Source organism: Eleutherodactylus coqui, chromosome 11, assembly GCF_035609145.1.
Source record: "Eleutherodactylus coqui strain aEleCoq1 chromosome 11, aEleCoq1.hap1, whole genome shotgun sequence".
Taxonomy (NCBI): Eukaryota; Metazoa; Chordata; class Amphibia; order Anura; family Eleutherodactylidae; genus Eleutherodactylus; species Eleutherodactylus coqui.
This window is the reverse complement of record NC_089847.1, coordinates 44,301,189-44,323,893: the sequence shown is the minus strand read 5'-3', so window position 1 is coordinate 44,323,893 and position 22,705 is coordinate 44,301,189. Positions and strand designations below refer to the sequence as shown.

The 22,705-nt window shown below is 46.4% G+C and overlaps 1 protein-coding gene across 3 annotated transcripts in view; it reads right to left on the bottom strand.

Annotated features, from left to right (window-relative positions):
• NOD2 (nucleotide binding oligomerization domain containing 2) overlaps positions 1–22,705 on the bottom strand; it is a 73,199-nt gene that overhangs the window by 37,538 nt on the left and 12,956 nt on the right. Inside the window, exons 1-2 of one of the 3 annotated variants that reach the window (XM_066583961.1) lie at positions 22,247–22,266; positions 557–1,065 (exon numbers count right to left, since the gene is read on the bottom strand). In XM_066583961.1, the coding sequence (XP_066440058.1) occupies positions 557–1,015 (459 nt within the window). In that variant the 5' untranslated portion in view covers positions 1,016–1,065; positions 22,247–22,266. Of the gene's footprint in view, positions 1–556; positions 1,066–11,208; positions 11,314–22,246; positions 22,267–22,705 lie in introns of those variants that run through there. The other 2 variants (XM_066583959.1, XM_066583960.1) reach the window with 2 other exon arrangements.

Below are 22,705 nucleotides of genomic sequence, written 5' to 3'. Positions count from 1 at the left end.
AATGTGTAAAAATAAAAAATATATACTCACCTGGTCCCGGCAGATGGAGTTCAGCGTGGCCAGCGGCAGTCCTCCTGAACTGCTCTGAACAGCTGTAAGTAGTATTCAGCAGCCGGGGATTTAAAATCCCCGCCTGCTGAATGAGCTGCCTCCAATTGGTCACAGCCTGACCAATCAGAGGCAGATCTCACTCACACACCCATTCATGAATGGGTGAGTGACTGCTGCCTCTCATCTGATTGGTCCCGCTAAGCCAATGAGAGGCAGCAGTCACTCATATATATATTTTCTCTCTCTTTCCCTCTCCCCCTCTCCCCCTCTCCCCCTCTCCCCCCCTCCCCCTCCCCATCCCTCTCCCCCTCCCTCTCTCTCCTTTTAACGTTTTACTTGTATTTGATTGTTATGTGGGGAATAAAAATATTTGCTTTCTATTGAACTGAGGTTTTTTAGAGGCTTATTCCCTTATCTACCTAAGGGTTAATGTTGTAGCGCAGCTATAAAGAAAGTTTTTCTTTTTTTCTATTTATCATTATAATATAAATATTAGTTTAGTCACCTTCTGGGATGTTGTGAATATAGGCAGCTGGATCTGCTCAATTTCATTCCTTGTGATGTAGCGATGTTCCAAAAGGTGTTGCAAAACAGCATTTACATAGTTGTGAATTAACTTGACAATTCTTGGTCGTTCCCTCTGTAGATACTGAGAAAGCTGAGAGGACTCCTCCGGAGGCTGCAGATAGATGCCGGCTTCTTCAGCAGAGTCCTCTACTTTATGTAAAGCATCCACAAAATGTCTACAAGCGGTCTCCCCTTTGCAGGTGACGATATCCAGAAGCTGCCTAACAAGAGTGGACAACGGTTGACCGACAAGATTCACCACTTCATAGTCCTCCCAGCTGAGGACATTTTCAGAAAGTAGATGGTCAAGCAGGTATTCATATTTTTCCACTGACCCTCTGATGAAGGTAGATACCAGGTAACTTCTGTTAGTCTGGACGGCCTGCAGAGAGCTCATCCCACATTCTGGTTATGGAGGAGGGTCATAAATCCCATGTAGAAAAGTTTCTAAGTAGAAAAAAAAAGGTATAAACTTTGTTAGCACAAGTTACATTCATTTAACTGTTGGGTCTCTCTTCCACGAGCGTATATCAACCCTCCGTTTTTCACGGGCGGCTGATATACGCTGTGATCTGATGCACTGGATTTTAATGCATCAGATCACATGGTCATATTCCTGAGACGTAAAAGCGCCTGGCCAGGGCAATATAGCGCCAGGCATTTTTACGTTAGGGCCAAAAGATAGTCCTGGAATCTTTTGGGCCAGAATACGTTGACTGCTGCATGGGTTCCTATGGGAGCCAATGACAGCGGCCGGAAAAGGGAGGTGGGAGGAAGTTTAGAAGCGTGACTGCTAAACTCCCTCCCTCTTCTCTCCTCCCCTCCAGCTGATTCCCATGGGAGGGGGCGGGACAGGGCAGTGCTTAGCTCCACGCCATCCCACTCCCTTTCATTGGAATCAGCCAGAGGGTAGAAGAGAAGAAGTGAGGCGGTGAGGGGGAGGCTCAATGGCATGGCAGCCTCAGCATATATGCGTTGGGGCCAATGCCGTATGAACAGGCGCACAAACGTTAGATTTGCGCGCCCGTTCACGAGCTTTTATGCCCCAGATGGTAGCGTATATCGGCCAGTCATGAAAATGGCGGCCGATATATGCTCATGAGAATGAAGGCTCAGGCTGTATTTACATGAGAAAGTTCAATATAGTTCGGACCTATATCACGCTCGCGTTTTCTGCGATTTTTTTCAACAAGTTAAAAATGCATCGCATTGCTGTACATGTAAAAAAAAAAAAAAAAGACCACATGTTCCAATAGCTGAAATGGAAAAAATGCATTGTCCTTGCATGCAAATTGCTTGGCATGTGAGTGTGATGCACTTTTTTTCACGCACCTATAGAAAATAATGGGCAATTCTTGAAGGTGAATCACCCCAAAAAGCATGTGCTTAGATTTTTCTCAAACTCTCAATCTAAAAATCACCCATGTGTACGAACCCACTGAAAAGAATGGGTTCTTTTCCCATGTGTGTTCCATCAACAGCACTTCGCAGAACTTACATGAGTGTCTTGCCTGTATAAATACAGCCTTACCAGTTTGCGTATATCATCCATCAATTAACAAGGCTATAGCGTACGTTTCCCTTAATACCGTAATCACGGCCGCATAATGATACAAAACGAAACCATTGATTTTAATGGTTCCGTTTTCATTAGCAGTCTTTTTGCCCGTTAATAGTGTGTGCAAGAAAACCTAGGACCTGTAGCTAATACTACGTTCGGGAAAGATAGGGCAGGACCTATCTTCTCACTGTTTTTGTCAAACTCGCGTGCTATGGTGCGGAGTTTGAATGGGCCAGAAAAAAAGGACAATCCTGGGTCATGCGCAACTACGCTACGCATACGCCCATGTATTTTTGCCCTTAGGGTGTGATTTATGCATTTGTAACCCTGAAATTTTTCCTTTCACCAGTATGTAATCTTTATGATGGATTTCCTATATATCACATATCGCCTATTGTTGTTATGGTACGGTTTGGTCGTGCTTGGTGAATGCAACTTTCAGACTTTTTCCTACAAATAAAGGGCTAGTGGGCGATTTTATATATGTATATATATATATATATATATATATATATATATATATAGTCAATAAATATATATTTAGTCATTCCCAAAAACATTTATTATATTGAGTAAACTTTTTTTGACACAATACACATATGCAACCATATTATTATTTTTTTTACATTTTTCCGTCCTGGGTTCACACGGGAGTAGTTTCTGTGGACTGTCCATGTGGACTTTCTGCACGGAAATTCCGTCTGCCACTTTAATCCTGGGATTAGCCAGAAAAAAGTGGACGACATTTGCAAAAATCTCGTCCACATGCTGCGCCGATCTATTGCAGCCAAGCTGCACTGAAATTGGCATGCCGCGTGCAAGTCAAAGACGCGGCATGTCAATTCTTTCCTCGTTTCCATGACGGCCTCTCTCCTCTCTATGGGGAGAGATGGCCGTAGCGAAATGCTGACGGCGAGCCCGTTCTAAAACCCGCACCAAAAGGCAGCAGGTTTTAAAGTTGCATTTCTCCCGCGGAAATCTTGCAATTTTTCCGTGCAGTCATTCCGCGAGATTTCCTGCGGGATTTCAGTCCCGTGTGACCCCAGCCTAAATGATTTCAGTTTGTTTTTCAATGGAATTGTACGGATAATAATGAGTCACATTGAAGGTGGAAATAAGTATGCAATGATTCATCTTTGTCGGATTTTTTATTATGACAAAAACATGGCGTTTTAACCGTGGGGGTGTAGACTTTTAATATCGACTCTATATTGCAGATGATCACACAGGGACAAGTGTCGAGCATAGTTTGCCCGACATTCGTGTTGTGTAAATGGACCCTTAGTCAATAGTATGCCCAAAAAAATCTATCATAGGTAAAAGTTTGGTGAGTGCCATTTGCATAACCTTCCAACTTTTATCACTAGCCTCTATTGCACAACACAACACTGACTTCTGCCTGCATAGTTTACTCCTCACTGTACAAGGCTTCCATAATCACATTACCATGATTGCAACAATATTGCTCCTGTTGGCTCATTTCCTTGATAAACCACAACTGTAAAAACCTAAAAGATTCTAACTGTATGCCTCAAAAAGGTCATTCTACAGTACTGTACATAGTATAGCTTTTTTTCTGGCTAGAACCACTTTTATTAAAAGTTTCTACCAGAAGCAGCCTCACAGTTGTCCATAGTCTTTCTAGCTTAATCTAAGTCAAGTGTATAGTACTGAGCTGCAGTACCAGGCACATTCCATGGACAAAAGTGGCGCTGTTTCTTTAGAAAAATCAGATCCTTTTTTTCCCATTGCCAGCAACGAGTGCCATTATATGTTATGGTGAAAGTAAAGTGGTGGAGCTTACTCCATGGGTGGATGTATATAGTTTGTTGTGAATAGTGGTACAAGTGTACGTGGGCGGTGCTATCGGCCAGACATGTACCTGTACAAGACAGGTCAAGAAGTACACAGCGGGAGTGAGGAAAAATGTCTCAAGGCGCAACGACTCAAAAAAATTGTGGTGAGGAGATATAAAGATTTTATTATATAAGAAGTAAAACCAGCAGAAGAAACGCATTTGGAGGAATAACCTCTTCTTCAGTAATTGCTGGGTCAAGACACGCTACAGTGCACAGAAAAACGTATAAGTTTAAAAGTATTGATAAAATGGAATCTTCCATACCTTTTTTTCAGATTTCTTCCATTTTATTAATACTTTTAAACTTATATGTTTTTCTATGCTCTTTAGTATGTCTTGCCCCAGTAATTACTGAAGAAGAGGTTATTCATCGAAACGTGTTTGTTCTGCTGGTTTTACTCCTTATATAATGAAATCTTTATATCTCATCATCACCATTTTTTGGAGTCGTTGCCCCTTGAGCCATCTTCCTCTCACCCCCTATATGCTAGGGGCAGAGTTTGCTCTTGCATGACATGGCCAAAGCTTTTGATTCAGTAGAGTGAGTCTTCTTTTTGACCTCTGTGAAGCTTAGTTTTTACTATGTTTTTATCAACTGAGGTCCAGTTTTATACCATATAATTTATTGACAAGCTTTAACTACGGTACTTTTTCTGAAAAAGGTAGCCTTCTATTCCAAGTTTACATTCTATACTCATAAATTACACCGCAAGTTTAGTAAGGTATAATTTACTTGGTGTCATTCTCTTCTCTCAGCTATATTCTTTAACCCAGTGTTCCCCAACTCCAGTCCTCAGGGACTGCCAACAGGTCATGTTTTCAGGATTTCCTCAGTATTGCACAGGTGATGTAATTATTGTCGGTGCCTCAGACATTGCCACAGGTGTTCTTACTATAGGAGATCCTGAAAACATGACCTGCTGGTGGTCCCTGAGGACTGGAGTTGGGGACCCTTGCTTTAACCCATTTCCACTCTCATGTCATGTTTACATGGGGCAGATTTGCTGTGGACCTTCTGTGCTGATCCTCCACATAGAAATCCACTGCATTTACAGTAGCAACAAAGTGGTTGAGATTTTCAAAATCTTGTCCATATGCTGCAGAAATTTTTTTCGGAAATGCGGAAATTGGCACGCAATTTTATCACTATTTACGCTTAGGAATCCACTTCTTCTCGAAGATGGGGTAAACATGCCATGTAACAGGTCTTACTGATTTCTACTAGCATTTTATTTTTCTGAGCAGCTTTACAGGTTAAACTGGTTTCTTCCTTTCCTATAACTTTCGGCACATTCCTCGGCCCCTTTGCGGCAATCTTATGACATCTTTATGACTGGTACTATTTATCGTTGTATTTTAACCTTCTACTATACAGCTGCTAGCTAAAAGTTGAACTTTATGTTTATTCTGGCAACTATATACTGTTATTGTATGACCTATATGATTACTGTTGTTCATCAGCTTTGAAGTTTTCTATTTTATGGCTCTTTTTGGATTTCTGATCCCATTTGTTACCGTTTGCACAGCTAATTTTTTAGCCTTGGTGTACTTTTACACGGGCCAACTATCGACTGCAAAATCGCTCAAAGAAACTATTTTTAAGCGATAGCTCTCCCAAGTAAATACAGGATCTGACAGGGTAGTGAGTGAGAAATCACTCAGTAGTTGCTAGTTGCTTTGTTTCAGCTCACCAAAATGACTGGTGAGTGAATTCTTGCTGAGTATAAACAGGCAGTGGTTCATCTATGAATGACTGCCTGTTCACAGTGAATGGAGGTGGGTGGTCAGAAGAAATCTCCGGCGCGCTGTGCCTCCATTCCCTGAACAACTACCACCCCGGTGTGAAAGCATGGGAGCGATAATCATTCCATGTAAATGTACCCTTAGAGCAAAAACAGATGGCCGCTATGGAGCATATTAGCACATGAACCAGGCTTTCTCCTTTAGACTATTCAAACTCAGCACTAAGCCATGCGAGTTTGAAAACCAAAGCAGGATGATGGGTCCCGTCCTATCTCGTACATAGTATTATGCCCAAGAAAGATAGGGCAGGACCTATCTTTTCTTGCACAAAGTATTAACGTGCGAGAATCCCAAATGGCCACATAACGGGACTAGAGATGAGCGAGCCTAATCGCTAAGGCAAATTACTCGAGCGAGTATTGCCTTATGCGAGTACCTGCCCGCTCGTCTCAAAAGATTCGGGTGGCGGGGAGCAGCGGGGAGGAACAGGAGGGGGGGGGGGGAAGATCTCTCTCTCACTCTCTCCCTTCCCCCCGCTCCTCCCTGCACACTCCCGCAAATCACCGCTCACCCCCGCCGGCACCCGAATCTTTTAAGACGAGCGGGCAGGTACTCACATAAGGCAATACTCGCTCGAGTAATTTGCCTTAGCGAGCACGCTCGCTCCTCTCTAAACGGGACTAAAACATCGTCTGTACATTTCTGGACAGTCCGTAGAAGTAAGAAACCTTTTTTCAATGCCTGTAAAAAATAAAAAAATAAGAAAAATGGATGCATTCATGATTTTTTCATGAAGCGGGAGAAGCTTGTACAGATCATTGTGATTGTAATTATCATTATACAGCTAATGTGTTTATATCAGTATATTAAGCTAAAGGCATATAATCACTTTTTTTATGATAACATGTTTTCTGCAATCTGTTAGTAAAAAAATGCTGGTAACCCTGCTAAAGGCAATATTTGAGTAGTGAACACATTCACCATATGCTATGCAGGTTTTTATAGAGTTGATGGGAAAAATGGACTATCAAAACTACTAAGCATATAGCATACTGCAGTTTAGCTCATCTACATACTGTAAATATAATACAAAGGCCACAGCACCCCATTACAGAGACAGCCACAATGGTCACATAGAGGACCATGCTCCCACGTCACGCACTACTGTACATCTTTCTTACATAGACTCTACATGTGAGTGTCCACTGACAATGATGTGCTTTTTAACCCAGTAGAAGTGATCCATCCATAATATAGAACTGGGACATTTGGTCCAAATTCCTGTGTCACACCTCCACGAATCAGAGCAGAGAGCCGCAGATAAGTAGTGTCTCACTCTCGTGGCCTCCTACACTTTCCCTGCAACTCCCAGATCATAGGGTTCTGTAATGAGTCAACCCGTTAAAGGGGGTTGTCCAGTTGCAAACTATTGAGAGATTATTTTTGGGATAGACCATCAATAGTTATAGTAGATTGATGCGGTCTGCCACCTGAGACCCCCGCTGATTAGTTGATTGCTGGGCCAGTGCATGAGTTCATTGAACTGATTTCTGCAGGAAGCAGACAGCTTCGTTCTCAATTCAATGATCAGGCTTGAAAATGCAAGCAAAGTTCCCAGTCACTTCAATGATAACTTTCACTGTAATACCAATTTTGACCACTAAAATGAGAATGGAGCTGTCTTCTTCCTGCTGAAATCAGCTCAGTGCACAGGCCTGGTGAACAGTCAGTTGGTGGGGGGCCTGGGAGGAGACTCCCACTAATGTACTATTGATGGCCTATCCTGGGGATAGGCCATCAATAGTTTACAACTGGACAACCCCTTTAAAATGAAGGCACACATGATAAAGTGATACATTCCCTTTAAAGGGCAACTCTGGTCAATTTATTTTCATTCATTATGTAGCTAGCCCTCCATTATATATAAGTTGACTAGTGTTACCTTTGTTAATTATTTCTTTCTGTCTGAAACACCTGCCTTCTTTCTTCTCAGATGGTCATGTAATCTCAATTCTGACCAGCTCAGATTTACTTGGGTTTATGCGTTCAGTTTCTAGTTAGTTTCTCAGTCTGTGTGATGCTATTACATAGACCCTACCACAGAAACTGCCTAGAGGGCAGACACAGAGATTGCTATCAGTTACTAATGATCATGCAGTTCCTGTCACACAGTTATAATAGAGGAGATCACAAATCATCCTCCTGTATACTTATGGCCTGTAGCTTATTTAGGTCAATACAGAATGTAATGGCTGTGTCCTCTCAGCAGGCAGTGATGGTACAGTCTCTAGCTGCTCATGTAATGCTGTGCTGATACATCATGGGACTGATGTGAAAGTGAAAACAGAAATTTCAACTCAAATAAGTATCAGGCAGGAGGCTGTACTGTATGGAAGTGACTGCAATATACAGAGTGTGACAGACAGGTGAGAATGATCAGGTGAGAGGGGCAGGGATGGAAAAATGTGTTTTTGCTGGAGAGCCCCATTTAGCAAATGGATACTACTCAGTCTCTTCTACTTCTAGACTCAAGTCTACTGTATTTAATTTTAAACAGATCTCACATTTTTGCTCTCATTAGGAACCACAAGATTTAGCTGTCTGGGTGCATTAGAAAAACTAACAATACGATGTGGCTCTGGGGCAAGTTCTGTAAAAGCAACACACGGGAGCAGGAAGCCATACTGTTGAATCCTTTGAATCCAAAACAAACATGGCCAAGGGGGATGAGCGTTCAGAATTAACCACAACTAACTAAACTGCTAAATTTAAAGTGACTCTGCAAACTTTTGTAATTACTGGCAGCATATTGCAGGTACAGGTCAGCGGTGCTGGGGGAGTGTGGAGTGTTTGTAAAGCAGGGATAAAGGCAATATTGCATTCCTCAGAAGGGAGGTGGGAGATGGGTCGGGCATACAGGGGCTCACGTGGATCCAACAGTTTACTGCTTGGCTTTAGGATTCAGCTCTCAAGCAAAGCAGACGGGTAACAATAGTCAGAGCAGCTTATTAAAGTCTCTGAGCCACTTTAGGACTTCTTTACCTTTGAAGATCCCTACTTACGGATTTAAAATTGATGTTGCTTCTTAGCGACTATCTTGAAAGCTGTGATCTTACCATATTTAAAGGGGTTAGCCTACCAAAAATATTTATTACCTTTCCACAGAATGAGTAATGAATCTATATTTGGCGGGTCTGACCTCTGGAACCCCCAGGGATCATGAGCATGATGCACCCTGACTTTCCCTAGTGAATGGAGCAGCCGTGTACCCGCAGGACCACCACTACATTCACTTCTACGGGACTGAAGGAGATGGCTGAATGCATGACTGAACTACATATCTTAATAGACTGTGAATGCAGTCAGACCCCCAGCGATCATACATTTATCACCTACTTGTAGACAGGTGATAAATGTTTTTGGCTTTTAAAACTTCTGGCCCCCAATGCAAAGTCTATAAAGACCCCCCCATACACACACACTTTTCCACTCTGTATTCTGCAGTAGGGTGATTTCTCATGGTGCTATGTTAGAAGATATGTCTAGAAGGAATGCTCTAATGTGGTATCCTTACGTCTCCTTGGTATGAAACCATATAGCCTCCATATGCATCCATATAGGCTCCTTTAGGTGCCATATGAAACAATGCTTCTAGGGGAGAATACTTCTGCTATTACAGAGTATAATGGCAGACACCAACTTTTTTGTCTGATTCTAAGTCCGACAGAAAAAAAACCCTGCACATCACTCTGAGGAAATTTCTCAGTATCTTGGGGTAAAAACACATGTTTTTCTTCCCTATAATGTCGTGATAATCATGGCTATATAACGGGTCAAACCTGTACCAAATCCATCGCATATGAGACTAGCCTAATAACCTTTTTTTAAAAAAAATATTTGTGGGCATGGTGGACTTACCAAAAGTTTTCCGCCACTTTTTTCTGTACAACCCTCTCACTCTGTACAGTACCTTTCCCAGAGCTTCACTGCATTGCAGAAAGGGTTAATGGCCCTCTTTTTCACGCAGTCAAATCGCGTCTGCCTGCATAGGATTGCATTATCCTATGGCAGCGGCCACAAACGGAAATTCTGCCACAGAATTTCCACCCGTGTGCAGGAGACCTTACAGAAAAAAAAGACATGACAGTATTTATCCATGCAGTTAATTGAAATCAGTACCCTCCACCCACACAGACATACACACACCTTTGGATTGTAACTACCATTATCCCCCTCCTACCTGAAACCCCCTTACCCAACGAACAAATCATATCCTCACAAGGTTGGCCAACAGCTGGGTAAGATTTATCATCCGAGCAAGATGACTCCCCATGATCAGTCAGGTCACATCCAAAGGTTTTCATGAAGATGCTAACAGATTTGGACGGCTCTGCTATCTGCTGGCCCTCATTGGAGATTCACAGAAGAGAAGGCCTTCCATTCGGTGCCCTGTCTTGTGTTCTGATTCCAGATACAAACTGGCGTGATGACGTCAATACGCCATTCTGTATCACTAAGACGACCAGACACAATTCCAGGAGCTCCATAGAAGGCCTTTTCTTTCTCCTTAAGTGGCACAGGACAGAGAGCAGAGGATGCCTATCACAGTGGCACCTGTTGGGAAACGTTGGCTTATATAGTACCAACATATTCTGCAGTGTTGTACACATATCATCATCACTGACATCTAAATTTCGTTTCCCAAGCACATGATCCCTAATGTAGCCAAATGGGGTGTGGGAATAGGCTAGAATATCAGGAGGAAATGTGTACAAAAACAGGAAAAATATGCAAACTCCAAGCATAGAAATGTAGCATGACCGGCACGTCATGATAATTACAATGTGCTGCAATGCTGAAAATTACGTCCCGTTATCATAACATTCTAAATATCAAGTTAAGGTTTGCTAAATCTGTAAGTGTACGTCATATTTAACATAATCATCTTTCCTTCAATCGGACAATAAGCCATAGTGACCACATCAGTATACAATAAAATCTACATTTGCTGTCCCTCTATACATGGTAGTTGTATACAGAACAGTACAGTTTTTCATCTATCTGGTTCTAGGAGATTCAAGTTGTCACTTGATTCACCCCTATAAAGTTTGGGTCCAACATAGTTCTAGAGTACAAGGTGGGAAACATAAAAGAAGAACCTCGAAATAATGCACAAAGTGAAAACATTGCATGCAATGTAGCAATTCTGACCATCCACCACAATAGGTAATGTTACCACACTCCGTAATGTTGTTTGCCACAGTAGTAGCAAAAATAAAGAAGTAACATATTATAGGAAAAACAGCAGACAGATTGCAATACATTCCTGGAAATCCTGCAGGTTTTATGAAACCGCTCTACACATACTGTACGTTACATCGTTGATAACCTAAGCACAGAATAACACATAGAAGATTATTTGACATACCGGCACACATCCACAAGCCCCCGCTGATCAGCTACTGGGAGTCTTATCTCCATCGGAGCGCTGAGAGTTATAACAGAAGAAATGAGTTAGCAGGACTGAGTGGTAAAATCTATCTGGCCCCTCCTATGTGCAGACACACTTCCTTGGCTTTCTTACACACTTCTACTTACTTTACCTCTCAGATGTTTTGCTGCATTTTTTCCTCACTTCCTCCTCAGTGTGATCACCAGAACTGCATGTTAAAATGACAGCGACCCTGCAGGCTTCCCTTTACCAAAGCACATTTGCCTCAATATACAGGGGTAGGCAAAAATCTGGAAACAGCGTACAAAATGCATGAGATTTTAATCACTAGCACTGAGCTGCCCTTTTGACCCCTGTTTGGCTGAGAACTTTCCTGCCAAATTTGTGTTTACTTCACCTCTTGCCCTGCTCTGGGTGGTTTTGGGAGCCAGCTAGTAACCGCAGCTGAGTGGCTCAAACCCCTGGCCAATGGAACCTTGTTGCTCGGGCAGATGTTCACTTCTGCCCGGCAGCATCTGTGACATATTATCTCCACATGTCTGATAGAAATAGGATTTATAATCCCATGTAATTTAACGCATGCATTTCATATGGTGTTTCCATCTTTTTGTCCATCCCTTGTATGTGCAGCATATGATATATATACTTCTAGGGAAAAATATGCCCACAATATGGCATGCCACAATTTATGGAATTTGTGCAAAAAGTAGATGCCCATAGCAGTCTGTGAACATTGTAGTATATGTTGTGTTCCACCCAGATGTACAAGTAGTGTCCAGTATAAATGTTGATAACACAAAAATGTAAAAGGAAATACAAAATAGAGAATACGGGGAAACTGAGCCTAACCCTCTGATATGGTAAGATCAGAGCATTGTATACATCAGCGGAGCATTCACCCTGATGAGGGCAACCCCACATCAAGAACCCTGGGTAACCTTGATTTTCCCTAGATGATGACAAGGAATAGTAGAAAGAATTAGATGACACTAAGTAAACAATATAAAACAACACAGGTCAGGACAAGCAACCACTGACAGGACCAGAAACACCTTCAGACTAAGAGCATAACTGGAGTCCTCTGTGAGAAGGAGCTGGAATAAATATACACAAACAACAGCTGATTGGCTGGCTGGAATGCCCATCTGTCGGCCAACCAAGCAATTCATAAACCAGAAGAGAGGTGCCTCCGGCGGCATCCAGCACAGAAAGGACAGTGAGCATGCACTAGAGTGAGGATCATGTGAGCCAGCACTGATGCTGTGATGTCACCCTGGTCCCAATCCCCATTGGCTGGCGAAACTCTTCAGTACATTATGGCATATTCATGAGGCTTTACTTTTACCCAACCTGTTTGCTGGATCCAAAACATTGGTTTGCAATTTACACATTTAGCATAAACTGCAAAAACAAAAGTTATGGACATTTCTCTATGTCTCCATCGATTCGGTCGCGGAAGATCCTGAAGTGGTCATGTGTAGAGATGAGCAAATATACTCATTTCGAGTAATTACTCGATCGAGCACCGCGATTTTCGAGTACTTCCGTACTCGGGTGAAAAGATTCGGGGGGCGCCGGGGGAGGTGTGGCGGATTTTTACTACTCGCATTCATATTTATGAAATATCTGTAAAGTGTACTTTTCAAGTAGGTCACAATAGCAGTTTGGTAACCAAAGTCTCAGCTCAGCCTCAAGTGACTATTCTCACCTTATAAAGTTATGGCATATAGCACTAGAATATGCTATTATTTTATGGTTGGTGGAATGTGACCTTTAGGAACCCCATCGATTCTGAGACTGAGTTGGCACAGTGTCATATCTGGTGATCAACATTGCAGGGAACTGCAACACACACCCAGTCACTTGAAGTTGACCACCATCACAACAATCACACATTGATGGCATATGCTAGTGATATGCCAACTGTTAGGTCTGCGGAGCTTTTGCTGGTCTGGGCAGACTCGGGCACCACTCTGCTCCTTCTGTATGAATGTACCGTATTTTTCCCACGTATATGACGCATTTTTTTGCTAGTTTTTTCGGATTAAAAATCTAATTGCATTTTATACACGAGGGGCTGGGTTTAGCAGCATGTTTCTGGGGGGAGAGGTGTCTAATAGAGATGAGCGAGCACCAAAATGCTCGGGTGCTCGCTACTCGAGACAAACTTTTCGTGATGCTCGAGGGTTCGTTTCGAGTAACGAACCCCATTGAAGTTAATGGGCGACTCGAGCATTTTTGTATATCGCCGATGCTCGCTAAGGTTTTCATTTGTGAAAATCTGGGCAGTTCAAGAAAGTGATGGGAACGACACAGCAACGGATAGGGCAGGCAAGGGGCTACATGTTGGGCTGCATCTCAAGTTCCCAGGTCCCACTATTAAGCCACAATAGCAACAAGAGTGCCCCCCCCTCCAAACAATTTTTACTTCTGAAAAACCCTCATTAGCAACGCATACCTTAGCTAAGCACCACACTACCTCAAACAAAGCACAATCACTGCCTGCATGACACCAAAGTGTCCCTGTGCAGCCTTCAGCTGCCCTCATGCCACACGCTGGCCTCATAAACACACCACTCTCATGTCTATTTATAAGTGCGTCTGCCATGTGGAGGAACTGCAGGCACACACTGCAGAGGGTTGGCACGGCCAGGCAGCGACCCTCTTTAAAATGGGCGGGGCGATAGCCCACAATGCTGTACAGAAGCAATGAGAAATCCAATCCTGTGCCACCTCCATCAGGAGCTGCACACGTGGGCATAGCAATGGGGAACCCATGTGCCACACACTATTCATTCTGTCAAGGTGTCTGCATGCCCCAGTCAGACCGCGGTTTTTTATAAATAGTCACAGGCAGGTACAACTCCGCAATGGGAATTCCGTGTGCACCCACAGCATGGGTGGCTCCCTGGAACCCACCGGCTGTACATAAATGTATCCCATTGCAGTGCCCATCACAGCTGAGGTAACGTCCGCTTAAATGCAGGTGGTCTTCGGCCCACACTGCATGCCCCAGTCTGACCGGGGTTTTTAATACATAGACACTGGCAGGTACAAATCCCTAATGTGAAGTCCCTGTGGACACACAGCATGGGTGGCTCCCTGGAACCCACCGGCGGTACATAAATAAATCCCATTGCATTGCCCATCACAGCTGAGGTAACATCAGGTTTAATGCAGGTGGGCTTCGGCCCACACTGCATGCCCCAGTCAGACTGGGGTTCTTTAGAAGTGAACACATGGAGTTACAACTCCGTGTGGACCGACAGCATGGGTGAGTACCAGGAAGCCACCGGCGGTACATAAATATATCCCATTGCAGTGCCCAGCACAGCTGAGGTAACGTCAGCTTTAATGCAGGTGGGCTAAAAATTAGTAGGAATACACTGTAGGCGAGGGCCCAAAAAATTGGTGTACCAACAGTACAAATGTACTTCAGAAAAATTGCCCATTCCCAACCAAGAGGGCGGGTGAATCCCATTAATCGCTTTGGTTAATGTGGCTTAATTTGTAACTAGGCCTGTAGGCAGCCCAGTTAAAATAAAAATTGGTTCAGGTGCAAGTTTCAACGCTTTATTGAATTGAGAATTGAAATGTATAAACATTGTTTACAAAAGTTATATGACTGAGCCTTGTGGGCCTAAGAAAAATTGCCCGTTCGGCGTGATTACGTGAGGTTTCAGGAGGAGGAGCAGGAGATGGAGGATGAATATAATACACAGATTGATAAAGCTAAAAGGTCCCCGTTTTTGATGGTGATAGAGAACGATGCTTCCATCCGCGGGTGCAGCCTATGTATTGTTTAGGGTGCAGCCTATGTATCGCTGCTGTCCGCTGGTGGAGAAGAGAACTCTGGGGAAATCCAGGCTTTGTTCATCGGGTACGCTTATCCGTGATGATTCCCCCAGCCGCGCTAAACACCCTCTCTGACAAGACGCTAGCTGCAGGACAAGCAAGCACCTCCAGGGCATACAGCGCGAGTTCAGGCCACGTGTCCAGCTTCGACACCCAGTAGTTGTAGGGGGCAGAGGCGTCACGGAGGACGGTCGTGCGATCGGCTACGTACTCCCTCACCATCCTTTTACAGTGCTCCCGCCGACTCAGCCTTGACTGGGGAGCGGTGACACAGTCTTGCTGGGGAGCCATAAAGCTGTCAAAGGCCTTGGACAGCGTTCCCCTGCCTGTGCTGTACATGCTGCCTGATCTCCGCGCCTCCCCTGCTACCTGGCCCTCGGAACTGCGCCTTCTGCCACTAGCGCTGTCGGATGGGAATTTTACCATCAGTTTGTCCACCAGGGTCCTGTGGTATAGCATCACTCTCGAACCCCTATCCTCTTCGGGTATGAGAGTGGAAAGGTTCTCCTTATACCATGGGTCGAGCACGGTGTACACCCAGTAATCCGTAGTGGCCAGACTGCGTGTAACGCGAGGATCACGAGAAAGGCATCCTAACATGAAGTCAGCCATGTGTGCCAGGGTGCCTGTACGCAACACATGGCTGTCCTCACTCGGAAGATCACTTTCAGGATCCTCCTCCTCCTCCTCCTCAGGCCATACACGCTGAAAGGATGACAGGCAAGCAGCATGGGTACCCTCAGCAGTGGGCCAAGCTGTCTCTTCCCCCTCCTCCTCATGCTCCTCCCCCTCCTCCTCAATGCGCTGAGATACAGACATGAGGGTGCTCTGACTATCGAGCGACATACTGTCTTCCCCCGCCTTCGTTTCCGAGCGCAAAGCGTCTGCCTTTATGCTTTGCAGGGAACTTCTCAAGAGGCATAGCAGAGGAATGGTGACGCTAATGATTGCAGCATCGTCGCTCACCATCTGGGTAGACTCCTCAAAGTTTCCAAGGACCTGGCAGATGTCTGCCAACCAGGCCCACTCTTCTGTAAAAAATTGAGGAGGCTGACTCCCACTACGCCGCCCATGTTGGAGTTGGTATTCCACTATAGCTCTACGCTGCTCATAGAGCCTGGCCAACATGTGGAGCGTAGAGTTCCACCGTGTGGGCACGTCGCACAGCAGTCGGTGCACTGGCAGATTAAACCGATGTTGCAGGGTGCGCAGGGTGTCAGCGTCCGTGTTGGACTTGCGGAAATGTGCGCTGAGCCGGCGCACCTTTCCGAGCAGGTCTGACAAGCGTGGGTAGCTTTTCAGAAAGCGCTGAACCACCAAATTAAAAACGTGGGCCAGGCATGGCACGTGCGTGAGGCTGCCGAGCTGCAGAGCCACCACCAGGTTACGGCCGTTGTCACACACGACCATGCCCGGTTGGAGGCTCAGCGGCGAAAGCCAGCGGTCGGTCTGCTCTGTCAGACCCTGCAGCAGTTCGTGGGCCGTGTGCCTCTTCTCTCCTAAGCTGAGTAGTTTCAGCACGGCCTGCTGACGCTTGGCCACCGCTGTGCTGCCACGCTGCGCGACACTGACTGCTGGCGACGTGCTGCTGACACATCTTGATTGCGAGACAGAGGTTGCGTAGGAGGAGGAGGAGGAGGGTGGTTTAGTGGAGGAAGCATACACCGCCGCAGATACCAGCACCGAGCTGGGGCCCGCAATTCTGGGGGTGGGTAGGACGTGAGCGGTCCCAGGCTCTGAATCGGTCCCAGCCTCCACTAAATTCACCCAATGTGCCGTCAGGGAGATATAGTGGCCCTGCCCGCCTGTGCGTGTCCGTTGTTAAGTGGACCTTGCCAGTAACCGCATTGGTGAGGACACGTACAATGTTGCGGGAGACGTGGTCGTGGAGGGCTGGGTCGGCACATCGGGAAAAGTAGTGGCGACTGGGAACCGAGTAGCGCGGGGCAGCCGCCGCCATCATGTTTTTGAAAGCCTCTGTTTCCACAAGCCTATACGGCAGCATCTCCAAGCTGATCAATTTGGCTATGTGCACGTTTAACGCTTGAGCGTGCAGGTGCGTGGCTGCGTACTTGCGCTTGCGCTCAAACACTTGCGCTAGCAACGGCTGGACGGTGCGCTGAAAGACATTGGTGGATGGGGCCGAGGACAGCGGAGGTGAGGGTGTGGGTGCAGGCCGGGAGACGGTCGTGCCTGTGTCCTGAGTGGGGGGTTGGATCTCAGTGGCAGGTTGGGGCACAGGGGGAGAGGCAGTGGTGCAAACCGGAGGCGGTGAACGGCCATCGTCCCACCTTGTGGGGTGCTTGGCCATCATATGCCTGTGCATGCTGCTGGTGGTGAGGCTGGTGGTGGTGGCTCCACGGCTGATCTTGGCGCGACAAACCTTGCACACCACAGTTCGTCGGTCGTCTGCACTCTCAGTGAAAAATTGCCACACCTTTGAGCACCTCGGCCTCTGCAGGGTGGCATGGCGTGAGGGGGCGCTTTGGGAAACAGTTGGTGGATTATTCGGTCTGGCCCTGCCTCTACCCCTGGCCACCGCACTGCCTCTTCCAACCTGCCCTGCTGCTGCACTTGCCTCCCCCTCTGAAGACCTGTCCTCAATAGGCTTAGCAAACCAGGTGGGGTCAGTCACCTCATTGTCCTGCTGCTCTTCCTTCGAATCCTCTGTGCACTCCTCCCTCGGACTTACTGTAATTACTACTACCTGAGTGATAGACAACTGTGTCTCATCGTTGTCGTCCTCCTCAGCCACTGAAAGCTCTTAAGACAGTTGTCGGAAGTCCCCAGCCTCATCCCCCGGACCCTGGGAACTTTCCAAAGGTTGGGCATCGGTCACGACAAACTCCTCCGGTGGGAGAGGAACCAGTGGTGCCCATTCTGGGCAGGGGCCCGAGAACAGTTCCTGGGAGTCTGCCTGCTCCTCAGAATGTGTCATTGTAATGGAGTGAGGAGGCTGGGAGGAAGGAGGAGCAGCAGCCAGAGGATTCAGAGTTGCAGCAGTGGACGGCGTAGAACTCTGGGTGGTCGATAGATTGCTGGATGCACTTTCTGCCATCCACGACAGGACCTGCTCACATTGCTCATTTTCTAATAAAGGTCTACCTCATGGACCCATTAATTGTGAGATTAATCTGGGGACGCCAGAAACGTGCCTCTCTCCTAATCCCGCAGCAGTCGGCTGCGATACACCTGGACCAGGAGCTCGGCCTGCGCCAACACCCTGACTTGGGCCTCCACGTCCTCGCCCGTGTCCACGTCCTCTAGGCCTACCCCTACCCCTCAGCATGGTGTATTACCAGTAGTGCAGAAACAGAACGCTGTAATTAAATGTGCCGCTTATTGGCCTGTGGTTGGAGGCTGACTTCGCTTACGGAACGCACAGCAGAGCCAGGAAAGAATTTTGCGCAAGCCTGTAGTGAGACGTAGGTGCGTATGACTGAGCTAGTGGAATTCACAGCGCAGAAGCAGTCAAGTGTCCAAAGGCCACTAGTAGGCCTTAAGTATTTTGCTTCTATTTTTTTTAAAGGCTGAGCTGAGACAGCAGACAGATACTGTAGGCAGCGTATATATGTATACTGTTTTCCTCTGGATGGGATGACGGTGGTGATGTAACGGGCAGCTCAAAGATAGTATTTTTCCCAAATTTGTTTGAAAAAGCCCACTGCCTATATAGACAGTATATCTCTTTCCCTGTCTCACCAGTACTGGCCCTATACTATGTACAAGGACTGCAGACTGAGGACGCAATGCTCTGCATGCCTGATATACAAAAAAAACTAAATGTGCAACACTGCTCACAGCAGCCTTAACAGTACTGCACACGGTCAGATGTGGCCCTAAGAAGGACCGTTGGGGTTCTTTAAGCCTAAAATAACTCCTAACGCTCTCCCTATAGCAGCAGCACTGTCCCTGATCTCTGTCAGAATGCATCTGTGGCGAGCCGCTGGTGGGGCAGATTTAAATACTCGGGTGTTATCTGATCTCCCCAGTCACTCACTGCAGGGGGGTGGTATAGGGCTTGAACATCACAGGAGGAAGTTGTAATGCCTTCCCTGTCTTTCTATTGGCCAGAAAAGCGCGCTAATGTCTCAGAGATGAAAGTGAAAGTAACTCGAACATCGCGTGGTACTCGTCTCGAGTAAAGAGCATCTCGAACACGCTAATACTCGAACGAGCATCAAGCTCGGACGAGTATGCTCGCTCATCTCTAGTGTCTAATAATACTTACCTGGCAGCTGGCATTCGGGTCACTTGCGCTGGTCTCCGTTGCTGCTGCAGCCTGCTGTGTCCTCCTTCACGCCGACAGAGCAGTTCTTCTTGGAAGCAGGGCTTGAATACCCCGACTCCAGCAAGCTAATGCTCTGATTGGTTAATCTAGGGCAGTGTCAGCCAATGAGAGCCGGAGCTCGATTAACCAATCACAAACATTGAAGGACATCATTGAATGGCTGTGGTTGGTTAATCCAGCACCAGCTTTCATTGGCTGACGCGGCACTGGATTAACCAAGCAGAGCATTAGCTTGCTAGAGGCGGGGTATTCAAGCCCCGGTTCCAGGAAGAACTGCTCTGTTGGCGTGAAGGAGGACACGACAGGCTACAGCAGCGACGGAGACAAGTGCTTTTAGGCTGGGGTCTTCCCATCTCCTGATTTGCTAAGGGCAAGATTCCCCATCTGAGGTTGCATTGCCTTACCTCTGACCTCTGGGTTCAGCTGCCAGCTGCACCAGGTCTGGTCCAAAAGCCAAGCTGGTTGGTTAGCACAGTGGGTCCACTTCTGCTATTTGTAACACTATCACTTTATAAGATGGGAATATCCCTTTAACAAATGTGCCATAATATATGTGGCAGAAGTAGTTGCATGATGAGATACTGGATATGCTATAAACACATTACTTGCTTAGAAAATTAGTTGCCCTATGGACCTGGAGAAACAAAGATGGCCGGACCACTTCTCTGACTACCTGATGCACACTGTGTATTAGCATGCATTGGTAGTCTAAGACACTGGCTGGCCAGTGCTGTTCATATGGGCAGCACTGGCCAATCAAAGCAGGTCAATAAAGAGAGTCCCTTCAGTATTTCTATTGCACAGTATTGCTCCCACTATGCAGGAACAAGAAACTTAGTGCCATTCAATTGATATTGAATCATATGATGGTAGAGTTGGAAGTCACCGGGTCCAACACCCTGCTCAGTGCAGGATTCATTAAATAATCCCATGCAGATATGTATTCTTTACGTACTGTATTATTTCACTTTATTCTAATTTTTAGACTAGTTGTGTTTACCAGGTATGTATTTAGTCACTTAAAGGAGATGTCTCGAGGAAGCAGTTAATTTTTTTTTTTGCCCAGTCCCCCCCATTAAGTACACATTACTAAGCCCCCCTGTAAATGACATTTCTAGCTGGTTCGTACTTACCGTTCCAGCGTTTCAGCAACTTATAAAAGTTTCCTCAAGATGGCCGCCGGCTCTTTCCCCGTCGCTCGCTGCAGCCCGACGTGCGCGCTCCCGAGACGCCGCCAGCTGTGTCTCCATGGCAACCGGACGCCCCGCAGCCGCCGACCAGACGCCCACCGCCAGGCAGCAGGTAAGCGGCGCTAGCCCCCGGCTCCCCAGCGCTAGACCCTCAGCCCAGGTGAAGGCCCCGGAGCCCAGCGCTAGGTTCCGGAGCCCAGCGCTAGTTCCCCCGGCCTAGCGGCAGCCCCCCCCGGCCTAGCGACAGCCCCCCCGGCCTAGCGACAGCCCCCCCATCGCAGCGACAGCCCCCCCGGCGCAGCGGCAGCCCCCCCCGGCCTAGCGACAGCCCCCCCGGCCTAGCGACAGCCCCCCCGGCCTAGCGGCAGCCCCCCCCCGGCCTAGCGACAGCCCCCCCGGCGCAGCCCGGCGCAGCGGCAGCCCCCCCCGGCGCAGCGGCAGTCCCCCCCGGCGCAGCGGCAGTCCCCCCCCTGACCCATCACTTACCTGGGAGGCTTCTCGGGGCGGCTGGGCTGGGCTTCTCCGCTGGGCAGCTCCAGTTTCTGCACCTTCCTCTAACAGAGGATGGTGCAGAATGGCCGCTTCAGCGCGCTCCCGAGCAGTGACAGCTCGTCTGCGCATGCGCAGAAGAGCTGTAGCGGGGAGCACACTGAAGCGGCTCGTGCTGAATGGAGAAGACCGGACTGCGCAAGCGCGTCTAAAAAAGCAAGCTGCCAGCGAATTTAGACGGAACCATGGAGACGAGGACGCTAGCAACGGAGCAGGTAAGTGAATAACTTCTGTATGGCTCATATTTAATGCACGATGTATATTACAAAGTGCATTAATATGGCCATACGGAAGTGTATAACCCCACTTGGTTTCGCGAGACCACCCCTTTAAGCATTCACTTTAATTATTTTTACTACTACATACTGTCACCTCGATGGATCATTTATGGGAGATCCAGTAAAGAGTGTAACAAGAAGCTATGTGTGCTCTTATTACTTATAACAATCATCTCTAGTATTAATTCAGCGTGCAACAAAACATTCAGGTGACTTCAGAATAAGCTGCCATGTTTGCGTACATGGAGAGTATCACTATTCCTGCGCATTATATGACTTTCATCTTGCATTTTTTTTCAGATTTCCCCTTTGCAGGCTATATTTCTAATAGTGGTTTTTTTCTGAGCTGGTGGGTGAAGATTAGCTACAATGTCTTCCATACACTGCACGCTTATCTCTTCTCTCCAAACTTTCTGGAATTTAGCAGCCAGGTTTATCTTTCTGACCAACTGCTGAACTGATGCCTCCACCCTGTAACAGTCGCTGCACTTATTGATTTCTGAAAATATTTTTAAAGTTTAGTTAATTGTTAAAAGTTTAGTTAATTGTTAAAAGGATGTTACAGACCCAGTAATCACTTTTAATCTGTGTCGATCCAGATTAAAATACCAATACCAATACCCATGCCTTGCCACCACAAGCGAAATAAAGCATTACATGGTACACTCAGTGGCCTGACCACATTATACAGAAATAAGCTGGGTTCTCCAAAGAGAGATATGATCTTTGCTGTTGCTATCGACTCTGGCTAATTGGTGGAGGTCGCAAATAAGCAACTTTTATTTGTTAACTTAAGGAAACCCGTCACTTGGTCCCCCATGGTATAAAACAACTAATGAGCAGTTACTCACCTCTCCCTGCTCCCCTGCTCATCCCCCAGCACTGTCTTCCATCTCCCTGTAACATCCCTCTGCATGCTGCAGCAGTTAATGACAATGCTCAGTGATCATGGCTGAGTGCTGTTATCGGCTGCTGCAGCAGGTTTACGGAATGTCACAGCTGTCTATAAACAGACAGCAGAGAACAGAACCCATGGAAGAGGAAAACAAGGGGAGTGGGGAGAGGTTAGTAATTGCTCATTTGTTGCTTTATACCATGTGGGACCCAGTGACAGTACTTTCCCTTAACTTGGACAACCTCTTTAATTCAAAAAAGCCCTAACAATGGTTTTCTAAAATGACGACTCCTTTACATTGGGCATTATCCTTATTTGTTTTTATTCACAAGGCATTGCTAATTTTGACTCAAAGACCATTCTGGTAAATATGTGGGTCTGTCAAATTCCTGTTTCCATATAGATGCTCTGCAGG